The 18,216-nt window shown below is 41.5% G+C and overlaps 1 protein-coding gene across 1 annotated transcript in view; it reads right to left on the bottom strand.

Moving 5' to 3' along the window:
• Positions 1-18,216, bottom strand: part of LOC136873348 (uncharacterized) — a 152,774-nt gene that overhangs the window by 113,884 nt on the left and 20,674 nt on the right. Inside the window, exon 2 of the mRNA XM_067146697.2 lies at positions 2,846-3,004. Within this exon, the coding sequence (XP_067002798.1) occupies positions 2,846-3,004 (159 nt within the window). The remainder of the gene's footprint in view (positions 1-2,845; positions 3,005-18,216) is intronic.

The following is an 18,216-nucleotide window of genomic DNA, read 5'->3' as shown; positions in this document are numbered from 1 at the left end:
CACGTTCACGTTAATATTAATGTTTAATGTTCTGACAAAACAGGATTTTGTGTCCACTCACGGGGTACCTTATCCCAGATCTTCTTTACAGCATTCGCAGCTACATTGATCAAAAATGCCTTTGGTATTGCATTCAACTATTCTTCAGTAAAATTGTTTAGTTTCTTTTTCCATGCATAAAACTTACGATTGCCTTTTCAACTGCGTTACACTTAGTATTGGATAGAAATGACATGGTGTCTTTAAAAATACTTTTTCACACTGACATCATTTCGACACTGCAATTTACATGTGTTGTTCACCTTCCGATATGCACTGCAATACAACCAATCAAAGAGCATGCACACTTGCGTAAAGACTGTTTAATTGTTTCCCCACTATGCTTCTTGTGAAGAGTTTTAAATGATGGGCATCCTAATTCATGCATGTCGATAATTTCACTCGTTGATGGTTGATACTCAAGCAACCATTCCTTCTTTTCACAACCCTTTAAAAAACAAGATCTGCTCTTGACAAATAAGCGTTCGTGATCATAGATAGAAAGCGATAAGGTATTCCTTTTTCTTTCCGCTGCAGCCCTAAATTTTTCTATCCATCGTGTCTGCTTTTTGTCTTCATCTGTTTGCAAACAGTAAGGGAAAGGTGGGCTAAATGCTGAACTGACGAGTTTTGGCACCCATAACACAGTGAAATCCACACAGCCACCTCTTTGTACACAAATGCGTTGCCGTTCACTTTGAAGCCTTGTACATCAGCTATTAATGTTCTTGCCATGATGGAATAAAGCGCTCTACTCTCTATCACAGTACCTCAGAGACTAAAGGAATATTCACAATTATACCATCTATAAAGGTTTGAGATGATTAGAGTGTAACCTTGATAACGAACGAGTCTAAACATGCATAACAAAGTCGACGTGATCGCTGCATATTAAAACGGGATTTTTACATCTCCAGCGCTTATTACGTCACAGATCTGTCACGTCTCCAAGGGGGGAGTAGGCCAGATGAAGAGGAGGGAAGGGTATCTGACCGTAAAACTGGGCTCCAAGATGGCCACTGTGTGATTATTCCCTTCCAAAATGGCGGCTGTGAGGATGGAAGAGTATCTGACGGTAAAACTAGGCCCAAGATGGCGACTGTGTAGTTAGGCCCCTCCGAAATGGCAACGGGAAACGAATCTGACCGCAAAACGGGGCCCATGTTGGTGACGGTGTAGTTAGGCCCCATCAAAATGGTGACGGGAAGGGCGCCTCTCCGTCATGGCGTCGGGATGGGCATCTGGCCGTAAAACTAGGTTAGGCCATATGCTCCCTCTCTGGTGAGAGGATCCAAATGGCGACGGGAAGGTCATCCGACCGTGAAACGGAGGCCCTGTGTAGTTAGGCCCCTCAAAAATGACAAAGGGAAGGGCATCTGACCGTAAAATAGGGCCCTATGTAGTTAGGCCCCTCGAAGATGACATCGGGAAGGGCATCTGGCCATGAAACCAGGTTCGGCCATATGTGCCCCCTCTGGTGGGTGAATCAAAATGGCGACGAGAAAGTCATCTGACCGTAAAACTGTGCCCTGTGTAGTTAGCCCTCAAAATGTCGACAGAAAGGGCATTTGACCGTGAAGCTGTGCCCTGTGTAGTTAGGCCCCTCCAAGATGGCGTCGGGAAGAGCATCTCGCCATAAAACAAGGTTAGGCCATATGTGCCCCCTCTGGTGGATTGACCAAAATAGCGACGCGTAGGTCATCTGACTGTAAAACTGAACCCTGTGTAGTTAAGCCCCTATAAGATGGTGTCGAGAAGGGGATCTGGTCATAAAACTATGTTAGGCCATAGGTGACCCCTCTGGTGTGAGGATCATAATGGCAACGGGAAAAGCATCTGACCGTAAAATTAGATCCAAGATGGCTACAGTGTAGTTAGGCCCCTCCAAAATGCGCTGGGAAGGGCTTCTGATCGTAAAATTAAGCTATGTGGAGTTAAGCTCCTCCATGAGGGTAGGCGTGCTCTCTTATGCAAACCCCATTGCCCGACTACTCAAGATGGCGTTGGCAAAATCCGCGAATCCCCATTGCTCTACTACTCAAGATGGCGTCGGGAAAGGCATCTGGCCGTAAAACGAGGCACTGTGAGGATAGGCCCCTCCAAGATGGCGTCGGAATGGGTATCTCTCCAAATAAGTGACGTTAGGCCCCTCCAAGATGGCGACTGTGAAATTAGGCTTGCTCCCATGTGCAAAACATGGCGTCGGGAAGGGCATCCGGCCGTAAAAGTGAGGTTAGGCCCCTCTAAGATGGCGAATCTGCATTGCACTACTACTATACTAGGGCTCAATGACCTTGGGGTCAGAACCCGCATAGGTACACTACTAGGGGCCAATTAACTCGGGTGTTGACTCAATACAAAAATGCTGACGCAGTGATCTAGAACATACATGGCTCTACTATTCTTCAGCAATTTTGGGAAAGTTGAAAAAAGGCAGGACGAATGGTTTGCCGCAAAAGACAAGCAGGCTTTCTGGCATAGTATTCATAACTTGCCTGAAAGGTGAGCGAAGTGTGTAGAAGCCCATGGCCAATATTTTGAATTAAAAAATTAATTTCTATTGAAAATTACATGTTTCTTACCACAAAACTGGCAAGAACTTATGCATACACCTGATAAAATTTAATATACTGTACGTACGGGTGTAAATATAGCGAGGGAAACAATGTTATGTCTTTCGTAATTTTTTTTTTCAATAATGATTTCCTTAATATGCACTAATGTAACACTCAGCTGTCAAGTAGGTGATTTTTTTCAAATCTCTGGGCCCCAGAAGGCAGTTGGTAGTGAAAGTGTTAATACTTACCTTCATAAATTCATCCACATCATATGGCCACGTCCAGTTTGCATTCAGAATGTATTCCTTGGGACTCTTCTTGCTGATTTTAGTATTGAATTCAACTTCACCAGTTCCTTGATTTCTGCACTTATCAATTCGTTTGACATTGATGGTGTAAGGTCCCCCCTGCAAGGAGGAAATTTTATATTCTAAAATGAACTTATACTTAAAACAGATTTTGATAGGAAATACAGTACCATGGATAGAGGAATGAATGGCAATCATAATAAATCAATTACTTTTATCATTAACTAATCGCACAGTAGCAAAACACAGTTCTAGAAATTATGCCACTATCATATTGTGGCAAGTTATCAGGGTGCTTGGAAATAAAATGTCTACTCAGAGAGGTAGCAAGTTCTTTTACAATTTTGCTTTACGTCGCACCGACACAGTTAGGTCTTATGGCAAGGATGAGATAGGAGAGGGCCAGGAATAGGATGGAAGTGGCCGTGGTCTTAACCCTTTAGAAAATAATGATACATAATAATAATAATAATAATAATAATAATAATAATAATAATAATAATAATAATAATAATACGTTATTAACAGTAATACCATTTTACAACACAATAGAGAAAAATAAGCAAAACAAACTTAAAAGAAAGAAAAGACGGAGTAGAAATAAAAAATGTACCAATATATACGCAGGTTATAGCACAAGTGAGCACAGGAGAGTAATAATCACGTCTAGAGATTGTGTAAGTGATTTCTAAATTTTGACGGTGAGCAATTAAATACATCAATATCCGCCTTGTTTTGTAGCAATTTTGACAATCGTTCGTTTCGTCCATGGGATGCATAGTTACTTCTATGTCAGTTTGTGGACAATGTATGATTAAACCTCGTGCGTCTGTCTTGTGCGTGTAAGGTGTGGATCAATTCAAAAATGAAAATTGTATTCAGAAATTCATGGCGGTGTGACAAACTATGCAGATTTAAGGACTGTTGTAGGGATGTATAAACAATACTAGCTGATCTACCCGCGCTTCGCTACGGAATTGTGGTTTTCTCTATTGAAGTCAACATATGTCATTACAATAACGTCAGGAGGAATGTAGCGAATGAAAGCAATGTTATCATATTATAAGATACTCGATCAAATGATAAACGCACGTTTTCTCACTTTTAGCAAACGGTACTACGGTGCCGATCTAGCAGTCCAAAGTTCCAGTGCTGAAATGACCAGGCCGCAGACAGCCGCGAACGCTCCGCTGCCATTATTCCGTTAAATGTGCACATTGCTCATTCTAATCAGTGTTTCAGAGTAGGGATTGTATAGCTGGAATGCTATGATGTACCAGTGTGTTACGTACCAGTAGTAGCAGAAAATCAATGAACTACGCTCCGCTGCCATTATTCCGCTAAATGTCCACATTGCTCATTCTAATCAGTGTTTCAGAGTAGGGATTGTATAGCTGGAATGCTATGATGTACCAGTGTGTTACGTACCAGTAGTATCAGAAAATCAATGAACTAGAGGAATGGCATGCCTGCCAACTCTCCAGCTACTTCTCGCCAATATTCAGGCAGGTTGTTATACTCGGTACGCAGCAGTAACCCTATCTATCGGAGATGAGTGGTAGCTGAAGATACAAAACACATCACAACAAACGATTGTCAATGTAATGTTATTGTTGATCAATTTTATGAGCGTTCTATATTGTAGATTTTCACATTTAGTTTTATTCCGATTCAGTGATATTAGGGCATCTTATGAAATTATTTATTGAGTAGACTGTAGTTCCGACTTTACATACCGACTTTCGTTAAATTCGGTTTACTCATTTTCTAGTGACTCGGCGCTGATTTGGAATTAGCAACAAAAATTTAACTCACGAATATTTCTATCATAGCCAGTACGGTAAAAATGTATGAGACATAAATGATGGGAAATTTAATACTATATAACTATATAAATGTTTGAGAATTAAATTAGAGGCCTTCCCCTAAACTACCACTTCTAGGATGGCTGAGGAGGGAATCGAACCCCACTCTACTCAGTTGACCTCCCGGGGCTGACTGGAGCCCGTTCTAGCCCTCGTACCACTTTCAAATTTCGTGGCAGAGCCTGGAATCGAACCCGGGAATCCGAGGGTGGCAGCTAATTACATTAACCACTACACCACAGAGGCGGGCCCGTTATGTTGTACTCGTATTAAACACTGGAAGACATGTGTATGCCTTCTAGATCATATGAACCTGACACGCCGGCGAAACACTAAATTGATATTGTGACCGCAGTAAACCTAATAATAATAATAATAATAATAATAATAATAATAATAATAATCGTATGGCCTCAGCTACCGTGTGCAGACATTTCAATTTGACGCCATCTGGCTGTCTGCTCGTCAATTTCGACGTTCCGTTTTACTCTAGGCCACCACTAGATGGCAGACCGAGTAAACCGAAACTCTCTTGGGCGTCTATGGCTGAGATTTAATTAATTTTGTCGGGTAAACACCAAATGTGTCACCAGAGATCTTTTACATGCCGACATCGTACGACATGGAGTGTCGAATGGACTTTTTTCCGCCCTTCAAAAATCCGACTACCTCTGCCGGGTTTGAACCCGCTATCTTGGGATCCGGAGGCCGACACTCTACCGCTGATCCACAGAGGCAGCTAGTAAACCTAATACTTGCTATAAGCTGCCGAGTGTCCCGTACGGAACCGTAGTATAGTTGATAATGGCGCGGCAGAACGGGCTTGCATGTCAGGTGGGAGGTTCGAGTCCGGCGCGAAGTTTCGTTATTTTTTAAGTATTCGTTTAATACGTACCGCACGCAATGTAAGTTCAATACCCGCTTTCATGCGAATTGTGTGTGAATGAATGTGTTAGTAGCCCTAGAAGGGCCGATTAGTTAGCAGGCCGGACACGTACAGACCGGAAATGATAGGAACACAACTGCCCTGACAATGTTTTACCGCAGCAAATGCTCGATGTGAGACCGTTTTGGTTTACGCACATTCGGGCCCGGTATGCAATAGATCGCCTTGCGTGCTGAAGCATTCCAGGTGTAATTGCTCGGCAGACGTCCGTGATCAGTTAACGGAGCTGGTCGGGTTTTTCCGGCGCTTGAGTGTAAACAACTTTCTTCAAATATCCCCACAAGAAGAAGTCTAACGGCGTTCAATCCGGTGATCCGGCGGGCCAAGAAACAGGGCCTCCTCGTCATATCCATTTCCCTGGCAGTTTCTCGTTCAGATGGTTATGAACAGGCAAAGTCGAATATGGTGGAGCTCCATCAAACGATCTGCAAGGGAACATCTTCCAGCAGCAGTGCAGGTAGCGTGGGTCCGTCTAATGGCCCTCAAAGAAATAAGGTCCAATCAGGCGATCCCCCAAGATTCCACAGCAAACATTCACTCCCCATCACACTTGATGGGCGGCCTGTCACACCCAGTAAGGATGGTCCGGACTCCAATAGTACATGTTGTGGCGATTGACGTTCCCATTATTGTGGAAGCGCGATTCGTCCGCGAACAAGATATGTGATACGAATGCTGTATCATTGTCCAGCCTGCCTAACAGCCACCGACAGAACTCCATTCGAGCTTCGAAATCCCGCCCATGAAGCTCCTGGTGTAGCTCAAGATGGTACGGGTGAAATTTATTTTCATGCAGTATTCGCCAGACAGACGGCTGGCTGGTGTACATCTGTCGCTCTGTTTCACCCGATGAAACGGGCCTATCGCGGATGGAAATCACGCATGTTGTCCTTAGGCGTCTTTCAACACGGCGGAATGCCGTAGCAGCCGGGTGTCGCCTTTCGGGATACCGTTCGTGGTAGAAACGTAGTTCCTCGCAAGCGTTTTGTGTTGCTCCCCCATAACTGAGGAGCATGTCAACATGCCGAATGCCAGCAGAGATTACAGTACATTCAGGCCCTAACCAGCGGAGTATGCGCAGGGCAAAAGATGAATAACAGCGTCATTCTACTGTTTGAATGTGGCAAACTTGGGCCTGTGTTTACGTATTCAAGCATCATACCGATGCAAAAGTATTTGAACGATGCATGATACAAGCCGGCGCTGGCACATTGCGTCGATTGCTATGCGAACGCCTAACCACATCCGCTACGCTACACTGTTGGAAATACGCTGGTAGCACGACGAGAGCAGAGTACATACACCATCCTGTTCAGTGTTTAAGACATTAATTATTGCACTGTTGCCTAGTTACATGGTAAAAGAACGTTTCCACGTTATTTCAAGGCGTCATGTTTAGTGAACGGATAATATAACATTTCGCTAGGGTTTGGAATCGCGTGCAAAATTGTGACTTCCCCTCTTGGAGAACAATCATTAAACGAGAAATGCAACCATGCAAGCTAAGGGCGCCAATCTTTAAGTTGATGACTTAAAGATAAAAATTTATAATCAAGCTTGGACGGACTCTTATCACAGGGATGGGGTGATAGTGCACTAATCATTAAGCAGGAGAATTAGAAATCAAAAGGCTAATTAAGGCAGACTGATTAAAGTAAACTAGGAAAATACTCTTTATTATATTGAATATAAATGACGACGGTTTAACGAGAACTGAATTTAAAATAGGAAATGAATTTAACAAAAAGTTGAATGACTCTACTTCGCGAAAACTTGCAATATTTTTAACTCGCTTGCTCACCATGTAGTCTTGTTCTGCTGGTCCTTGGAAAGCTTCCATCCTTGTAGCTGGGACATCACCGGTCGTCTTTGAGATATCTTCATCTGCAGCTAAGTACCATTCCTGCCTTGCAAATTGCATCAACCACTAATTGGATGATGGCTTTGAAACTATCACTCCCTGTTATGCTCTATCCCATATATTGGAGATGAGCCCTAAGTCATAGTTAGAAAAACCTCCTTGGGTTATGTGGAGAGGATACTCAGTTAATAATCCTTCCAACTTTACTGAAAATGTGCACTGAAGTTTCATTTCTATCTAGTTTAATACTACCTATTGTCTTAGACTGGTATAAACTGGTCTAATACAGAGCTGTTCGTACTTCCTGATGAGAGTGGCTAAACACCCATCATTCAGAAATTCCTAAGTACCATGTCGTGGTAACGAAGTAATGAATGTAGAAGTGATAAACTATCACACTAGTCCACTATGGTACAACAACCATAAGACAAGTTATCAGACCTCAAGCGAAATACAAGATAGAAGAATCAAGAAGAATCAAGAAGATTAAAGATTTCAAGAGCTCCAACACGCCCTTTTATAACCTTTTCTGGCTCTAATTACAGGTCGCTACACGTGGTCCAATCAGTTGACACGTCTCTCCCCACTCCAGATATTATTGATGGGTCCCAACCAAGATATCAACTGTTCTTCTATTAGCCCTTTCACTCAGTATCCATGGCAACATGACGCTCCTTTGAAAATATAGGCGGTGATCAGTTTGAATTATTCTGGTCGAAATACAGTAGCTGTCATTACAACGCTTGAACACGTGCTCGCTTTTCCCAGAATTAGATGTCTAAATTTGTCCTTCCTTCTTCCTCAGTGATGTGGCAAGATAGAGGAAAATCTACTGCAAGTTAAATTTAAACGAATGTCGCAAGAATCTAAGTTAATATTAGGATATTCAGCCCTCGTTTACAAGTCGTTGTTACAAAGTAATGAAATGATAGTGAGCAAATGATCAAACATGAATTATAATAAAATTACATACCAAGATAAATATCATGACGTTAAATTCCTGAATTAATTACACATAATAAAATTAACATAATTACACTGTGACGTCTGGAACGTTACAAAATGTGCTCACTGAACATTAGTACCAAACAGTACTCCTGCAGGGGAATAGAACCCCTATAAGAATATGCACGTTAGTTGGGCTGCAGCAAACGATATTGGAAGGAACTGCTGAATCACACTGTGTACCGGGTGGTTCACCAGCCCCTTATGTTTTCGGAGACAGGCAACCCAACTAACGCGTATAACCTAAAGAACCTTATCATTTACATTTATGGACACCAAGTAACTTGAAATTTCTCCTTATCGTCAATAATGCTCTCCCCTATCTGTGTTTCATCACTGCACAATGACCCATGGACCTAGCAAAGGAAAAACTACTATGCACAACTCCGCGTCAAATGCTAAGGACTATTCTGCAAACATGTGATTTATTGCGCCTTGAAATAAAACAGTCACCCATAAAACGATCGAATTAATAGGTTATGCCACGTGCTCTGTAACTAAAGGAAGTTATGTTGACTTCGTGGCTGAATCGCTTAAGTGCTGCAACCGAAAGTGTGTGAGTATCGGCAGCGTGGTGGTTTGAATCGAGCTTAAGGCAACGTTTTTGAAAAGCAGAGGTGCTCCAACTTTTATTTTATGAATTCGCTTTACTTCGCACCGACACAGGTAGGTCTTATAGCGACGATGTTATAAGAAATGCCCAGGAGTGGGAAGGAAGCGGTCGTGGCCTGGTGTGAAAATGGAAAACTACGGAAAACCATCTTGAGGGCTGAAGACAGTGGGGCTCGAATCCATTATCTCCCGGATGAAAGCTCACAGCTGCGCGTCCATAATCGCACGACCAACTCGCCCATATGTGCTCCATTTTAGCGGGGATACAATAATAATAATAATAATAATAATAATAATAATAATAATAATAATAATAATAATAATAATAATAATAATAATAATAATAATAATAATAATAATAATAATAATAATGTTTTGCTATTGGTTTTAAGGGGTGCGCCCTGATTTGGCACCTTTTCACTAAGGATGGGTTGCGGAAGGATTGGGAAGGAAATCGAACGTGGTCTTTTAATTAAGGTACCGTCCCGGCATTCGCCTGGTGTTGAAAATGGGAGACCGAGTAAAACCGTTTTCAGGACAGCCAGCATAGGATTCGAATCCACAACCTACCGAATATAAGGCACACAAATAATAATCCACTCTTACCAGATCACATCACAGCACTTATTCATTTCCTCATGATGTATACCTACGAAGAGGATGTTGAATTGTTGCTAATTTATGGAGAAAGTACGGTCGAATTCAAATGTACGCCTCATGCTCCGTTATGGTAAAAAGTTAAATAAACACTGTAAAGCGGTCAACATTTCGAGCACTTGTTACTCTGAATATGCACGGTACCCCACTTCCTACCAACAGACGATCACGTCGTCGTCCAACGTCGTTACGTAACATCGGATAAAAACGGTCTTTTTCAGGACCAAATAAAAATTCGCTCTTCTTCTTTATCTGTTTACCCTCCATGGTCGTTTTTTTCCTCGGACTCAGCGAGGGATCCCACCTCTACCGCCTCAAGGACAGTGTCCTGGAGCTTCAGACTCTGGGTTGGGGGATACAACTCGGGAGGATGACCAGTATCTTGCCCAGGCGGCCTCATCTGCTATGATGAACAGGGGCCTTGCGGGGGGATATGAAGATTGGAATGGATTGTCAAGGAAGAGGGAAGGAAGCTGCCGTGGCCTTAATTTAGATACCATCCCGGCATTTGCCTGGAGGAGAAATGGGAAATCACGGGAAACCACTTCGAGGATGGCTGAGGTGGGAATCGAACCCACCTCTACTCAGTTGACCTCCCGAGGCTGAGTAGACCCCGTTCCAGCCCTCGTGGCAGAGCTGGGAACCGAACCCGGGCCTCCGGCAGTGGCAGCTAATCACACTAACCACTACACCAAAAAAAATTCACTGTTTGGAACAGAATGATATGCGGCCATATTGCAGTCACTGTAAACGGCGTTAATCGAAAAAAATTAAAGTTGACCAGCCTGTGATTCAAACTTACTACCTCACCGCTTGGCTTATACAACAACCAAAAACTTTAATATTACTTATCTAGACTCACAGAGCGCGCTGACGCTAAGCGGAATATTGAACACTTTCGCGCATCGCCATGTTGCAGGCGCTTCAGTTTCGAATGCATGGCTAGCACGAGGTAATGTTTACAGACCCTTGCGTGTTCTCGATTTGAATCATGCCTGTTAGTGGGTCTGGTTTGGTATTATATGTGACGGAGTGATAATATATTGTGAAATATTTTCAAGGAATGTGGGAGCTGATACATTACGTTAGTTAAATTGATCGGCAATATTAGGCCTAAAGTTAGGCATTACCTGTGGAATGGGAAGGAATTCACCCTCGTGAATATCTTATCTTATCTTATCGTCAATATGCAGCCTTAATTTTTACAGACTGCTATCAGAGGGGATCTGGTATTTCTTTTCACATGTGAGTAGTAATTGAACTGTTAAAAAATAACTTTTATTTACCATAATCGAGAACTAAACAGGTTATAGGGTGGTTGATTCAGAGAACGCATTGACAAGAAATTTAAAATATTAAATTTAAAATATTTAGGCTTCTTTTTCTTGTTTGCCTTTTTTCAATTCATCGGGGATAATTGTTTAGAATTAAAAAGCTGTTCTGAAAAAGACTACATATTTTTCATACAAACTGTGTAGCGGTATTACAAATTTGATAAACCTGGGCCTAGAATCCGTAAGATATGATTGATACAACTTGATAAAACCTTCTAATATTAGGGTAAGGTATTGCTTCAAAATGATCAATTATCTGAAAAATGATTTATTAGTATCGTATGTCTTAATTTCTCCAATTTTTCCCACTTGCTTTATAATAAAAGAATACAATTGTTAATACGCTATTCCAGAAAAAAATCTGACAATATAAAGTCTAAACAAAGCTCATTACAATATTGTCAATCCTAGTCAGCATTAGAAAACGCTAATCAAATTAACTTTTCACTATGATATTAATCTTTACTTTCAATTTCATTTTATTTTCTTTCTGGTGTAAATCATGGTGCTCATATTAGGGAAAAATCAGAATGCACTTTCAATTTTTATGTGCTCAGATAATATTAATTCAGAATGAGTTTATAAAAGCAGTAATATTTAAGATGATGATATTGTGAGGATGGTTTTACATCTTAAATGATAACATTCTTACTTAAGCCTAACCGGGCGATTTGGCCGTGCGGTTAGGACCGCGCAGCTGTGAACTTGCATCCGGGATATAGTGGGTTCGAGCCCCACTGTCGGCAGCTCTGAAGATGGTTTTCTGTGGTTTCCCATTTTCACACCAGGTAAATGCTGGGGCTGTACTTTTAATTAAGGCCACGGGCTCTTCCCATCCCTAGGCCTTTCCTGTCCCGTCGTCACCATAAGACCTATCTGTGCCGGTGCGACGTACAGCAAATTGTAAAAAATAAAACTTAAGCCTAAACCACGCAGAGAAACTCAAACTAACCCCAGACATTAATTTCATTTTAAGAAATACACATCAGAAGACTAGCACCAGTGTAACGAATGTCAGGCAGCATTTATCTAAATCCAGATCACACAAACATGATAATTTAACTTCTACTCATCCGATTACGTTATTTCATATCCAAACCAAACTAAACTAAACCCTATGGCAGAACAGGCCAGAAAGGCCATGGCCTACCAAGCGACCGCTGCTCAGCTTGAATGCCTGCAGATTACGAGGTGTCAAGTGGTCAGCACGGCGAATCCTCTCGGCCGTTATGCCACCGTCAGATAGCTCCGCAATTGTAATCACGTATGCTGAGTGGACCTCGAACCAGCACTCAAATCCAGGTACAAATCTCTGACCTGGCCGGGGATTGAACCCGGAGCCTCCGGGTAAGAAATAGACACGCTGCCCCTACACCGCAGAGCCGGCATTTCATATTCGGAAAATGATAAAACATGTATCTGATTGTTTTAGAAAGATTTCCGCAGTCATGTAAGTTTTAAACAATCTGTTCAGATAATTGAGCAAAATTTGCTGTAATGACTTATCTGAGAGGAATCATACGAAGTAAGCTATGTACCTTTCATAGAAAGATTTTATTTCACAGGTTTCCTTTTTTGTTGATATTGAAGATTATAGTTATCGGTACAGGAGTTTGTAAATATTTAATTTATGTGTTCTCCAGTCTGCTGAGAGACATGCAGTTTTTATCTCACGACATGTAATCATACTTAAGTTGTAGACAGCTTTTTAAACATGTCTTCGTATTTTCAATAAAGCTAAATAATTGTTGATCCTAGGTTTCTCAAGAGACAGATTGCCAGGCGATTCTCGTCCTTTGAGTCTGGCCTTCTTGCCATACGTACAATGTTCAAACACATCAGTTACAAACATGACATCCGCACTGATTTTCAACACCCGGCGCCATTGGTGGGCACGCTTGACGATAAGCCGAGTTGTCTGCATTCGGGAAGCGAGTGAGCGACATGATCTTTTTCGAGGTACCGCTAGTGTACTTTTGTAGTAGTGTATTTTTCAGTCTTCTTATTCAGTCTGCTAAAGGTTTCTTTCTTTTTTTTTTTTTTTTGGTGCGCCACCTATAGGCTATCCGAGGGATTTGTGCGATTTGAGTAGATTGTTCAGTTTTTATACGGAAGTATATTTTAATATTACCACAGTCTTTATATTATATATAACTTATTTATTGCGTGTGTACACGGTAGTCGGTGTAGGCTGTCATTAATTTTATAAGGCGGATGTTTCCATGTGTGCGAAATGTAAGTTAAAGCATGAATTCCATACGATCTCCGCGTCAAGCTGAGGAGCGCCCGCAATATGGCGGTACGCGCATGGACATGTCTTCCCCAGTCACACGCTTCTGCGCAGCCAGCGGTGTGGGGCCTTGACAACAACAATGACCCGTGCTTCAGTCACCTTAGCAACCTTGATCCTTGGTGTATGCTCGTACGTTGTAGTCCTTACAGACAGTTCCTGTCCAAAATTAAGATAGCGTTATTCGCAGCTGTGATCGTTTTGCACATTCATTATTGTTTAAGTAATAGAAATAACACTGCCGCTAATGATTTCTACCATATTCGCGTGCATTTTATAAACGGTATGGTTTTACTAAGGCCTTAAAGAAACAGGACCTAATGTTTTTAAGATGATTATGATATACGCGTTAGTTGGGTTACCTGCCTCGGAAAAAAAATAAAGGGCTGGTGAACCACCCGATATATAACTTAGATTATCATATGGGAAGCCGGCTCTAAATGAATATAAACAAATACATTTATGTTGTAGGGAATCCAATTCTCTCCCTGATTTCGAATTTTATCTCTTCGTACCTTCTCAATTATTCCTCTAAGAAACTTCATCTCCGCAGCTTGGATTCTGCTTTCATCATGTTTTGTTGTGGTTTTTGTTGTTTTTATGTCACTGTCCATATCAAAATTGCTGTGCAATGCAGTGAGAACACAATTTTCTTATATTTCTCTGGGACGTCCCAGTGCCACACTATACCTCTTACATATTGCTAAAACCCATTGGCTTGTTGGATTCTCTTTCCAATTCCTTAATTTATTTTCGCATTTTCTGCTAATATACTCCCTAAATATTTGAAGCTTTTCACTACTTCTAACGGTCTTCCATTTACTTCGGCATTCCCTCTTCTTTTTGTCCTGCTAATGGTTCATATATATATTCGTATGTATATTATGATGCTAGATTTAGAATGTTAAACTAGTAGTATTGTTTGTTGTATTGCTTGTTGTACTCTAGTGGTATTGTTGTATACAGTAATTATGTTTTAACTTTAATTTATCATCACTTGTAATGTTAAGCTAGTAGTAAGCTCGGCCTATAGTACTGTAAGCTGTAGTGTTAAGCACTGGAAATACGTAAGCTGTGTGTGAAATTTTATATGATGATGCTGCTGGATTTAGAATGTTAAACTAGTAGTATTTCTAGTATTTCTTGTAGTAGTCTCTTTCCAGTTAATTGTTTGTTGTACCCATATTGCTATATTTTTTTGTTTTTTTAATTACTGATGTTTTTCACTTTACTTTATCATCACTTGTAAAGCTAGTAGTAAGCTCAATCTACAGTATTGTAAGCCCTAATGTTAAGCACTGGATATACTTAAGAATATTAAACTAGTAATATTTCTTGTAATATTTCCTTTTCTTGGAATTGCTTGTTGTAATTTAGTAGTTGTTCGTTCATTCGTAATCTGTTTACCCTCCAGGGTCGGCTTTTCCCTCGGACTCAGCGAGGGATCCCACCTCTACCGCCTCAAGGACAGTGTCCTGGAGATTCAGACTTTGGGTCAGGGATACAGCTGGGGAGAATGACCAGTACCTCGCCCAGGCGGCCTCGCCTGCTATGCTGAACAGGGGCCTTGTGGAGGGATGGGAAGATTGGATGGGACAGGCAAGGAAGAGGGAAGGAAGCTGCCGTGGCCTTAATTTAGATACCATCCCGGCATTTGCCTGGAGAAGAAGTGGGAAACCACGGAAAACCACTTCCAGGATGGCTCAGGTGGGAATCGAACCCACCTCTATTCAGTTGACCTCTCGAGGCTGAGTGGACCCCGTTCCAGACCCCGTACCACTTTTCAAATTTCGTGGCAGAGCCGGGAACCGAACCCGGACCTCCGGGGGTAGCAGCTAATCACGCTAACCACTACACCACAGAGGCGGTGTTGTAGTTGTACTTTTGTTTTGTTGTATTTGTAGTTGTTATTGGGTAATTATGTCTTAATTTTACCTCATTATTACACTACTTTAAGTGACATTGCCACCGGGATATTTCCCAATTGCGATGTATTTGTTAATAATAAAATCGTAAATAATAATCTTTAATCTCTATATATAAAGCAAGATGTCCTGACTGACTGATAATCAACGCGCAGCAAAACCTACTGGAGATAGGCCTAATTTCATGAAAATTTGAGAACATACTCTTACCGTAGCTTAGATGCGCACTAAGAAAGGATTTTTTTAAATTCCTATTTTAAAGGGGTAAAAAAGGGGGAAATGTGATTTTACATTTTTGTTGAATTTCTCTTTTTTTGTGAAAAATATTGTACATATATTCTTTCAGATATTTATTTTCATATATCATAAATACTATTTTAAAAGACATTTTAAAAATTCCGATTTTAAAGAGGTGATATGTGGTTTCATATTTGTGTTCAATATCTCCGTTTTTTGAACAATATTGTACGTATATATTAATTCAGTCTGCCAAATCGTCTCAATAGTACAGCAAAAATCTTGCATTTCTTGAAAAGTCAACGGAATTATATATATACCGGGTGGTACAGCTGCCCCTATTTTTTCCCGAATATATGCAACCAGCTAGGACGTAAATGCCTCTTAGTCCCATCTTGCACAACACCTTACAGCAATGTTATGTGCAGTTAACCCGATGTAGACTTCTCCGTACAATGGAAAAATGGTACAAGAGGCAGTAAGTGAGGTCCATCTCAAAAACACTGTACCATTTTATGTAGAGCGGTGTCCAATGCTCTACTAATTTTTACGAAATGTTACTATACTGTACAAACCATAAACACGCCTATAGCTGTCGGTAGAGAATTGCGCACCTGATTGGTCCAAGAGGCCATTTTCTTTTGATAGAAAGGGCGGTCGTGGTATCGTAGAAAACGTGATAGGGTAAGACCAATTACAGACATGTCAATGCACCACCATTTTGTAGTCTTATCACATCGAAATTGATAGAAACGTGTTTTGCACTGTAGTTTATAATCTGTGGCACGCAAATGCTGTACAGCAGATGTGATAGCTTACGCCATGTAATTACTACCGTTAGAGCGATCAAAAAAGGCATAAAACGGGACCATAAGGCTGTAACTCATCAGTAACTTGTCGAAGCGGGAACTTCCGCTCTCCTCGTGAATACAGAGTTACAAGGATGGCGCTTGTACGTTGCAAATAGCTGCGCGGAATTACGTATGGAAGACGTACCTCGATAGGTTACTTGAAGCAGAAAGGATTCCAACCATTCTTGAGTCATGCATTTTTTAATGTCATTTCGTATTCGCCTAAGCATCGTTTACGAAGACCTTTCTGAAGTCTCCGACATTCTTCTACGGAAGTTATAATAAACAGGTATCATAAATATCGCCACATACGCACCGATTGTGAATACCACCTGAAACATAACGCTGGACTCATTCAACCAAGTAACGCGTAGAAAATGGTTGCAACTATCTGGGCGTAAGAGAGACGCGATTCTTTAGTTCACTGTGGTGTTTGCACATTCGAATTCAGAACTTTTAACATCAACGATCAGTATCGAAGCGATAGCCTAGGTAATTCCATTAGTACAGAGCTACGAGACCATTTCTTCGTCGCCTGCAGTGGCTACATGGCACCAATCGCAGCGAGCATACGATATGTTAGCAGGCATTTAGAGTTCGAATCTAGTTACGAGCTTTTTAATTTTATTTTTATATTATACTTGTAAGGCCATTCGTAATAAATATTTAACGTTCTTAAGTCTCAAAAGTAATTTGCCACCTTTACAAAGAAAGCATACATACGAAAGGAATAATAACATGCGACTTCCATATGGCAAACGACTACAGGGAATGAAGCGCAGTGCACGTGTTTTCAACATTCTGACCCACCCATTCAACCAAACAACTGCGCACGTTCGACTCGAAGACCAATTAACAGCGGTCTACACTTCATACGTAGGGCACATGAAACAGCATATCGTAATCCTAGCAGCAACGTGTGAGCACGTACTGTACGGTTAGCACGAAAGCAAACAGTATGTATTCACGGGATGATTATGTGAATATGGTACTACTTTATGGAGAAGCAAGGCAACATGCACGGGAAGCCAGACGCTTGTATCAAGAACGATTTCCTGGGCGAAGGCTGCCAACTGCAGATACATTTCGACGTGTTGAAAGACGGTTGCGTGCAACGGGGTCATTTCATACATTACCCCCCGTTTGGGATGCTCCAGTGACGTCAGGAAATAACGACGAAGCTGTTCAAAATGCAATTGCATACAACCCGCACACAAGCTCACGGGCCATAGGAAATGAACTGAACATCAGTCATGTATCTGTACTGCGAATATTGCACCACCATAAATTCCACCCTTTCCATCAACAGCTGCACCAGGAACTTCACGGAGATGACTTTCCAAAACGGATAGAATTTTCGCAATGGATATTACAAAGAGTTGAAGCTGATGCGAATTTCTTAATGGACATTCTCTTTAGTGATGAATGCAGATTTCACAAAAACGGAACTGTTAATCATCACAACTTCCATTACTTGAGCGTTGAAAATCCTCACTGGATCAGGGGAGCTCGATTTCAGGTACAATGGGGCGTCAACGTGTGGTGCGGGATACTAGGTGACAAGATAATTTTTTTTTTTTTGCTAGGGGCTTTACGTCGCACCGACACAGATAGGTCTTACGGCGACGATGGGATGGGAAAGGCCTAGGAGTTGGAAGGAAGCGGCCGTGGCCTTAGTTAAGGTACAGCCCCAGCATTTGCCTGGTGTGAAAATGGGAAACCACGGAA

The sequence above is a fragment of the Anabrus simplex genome, chromosome 1 (assembly GCF_040414725.1).
Source record: "Anabrus simplex isolate iqAnaSimp1 chromosome 1, ASM4041472v1, whole genome shotgun sequence".
Taxonomy (NCBI): Eukaryota; Metazoa; Arthropoda; class Insecta; order Orthoptera; family Tettigoniidae; genus Anabrus; species Anabrus simplex.
Note: the sequence above shows the minus strand (reverse complement) of the source record. Positions and strands in the feature narration are given on the sequence as shown.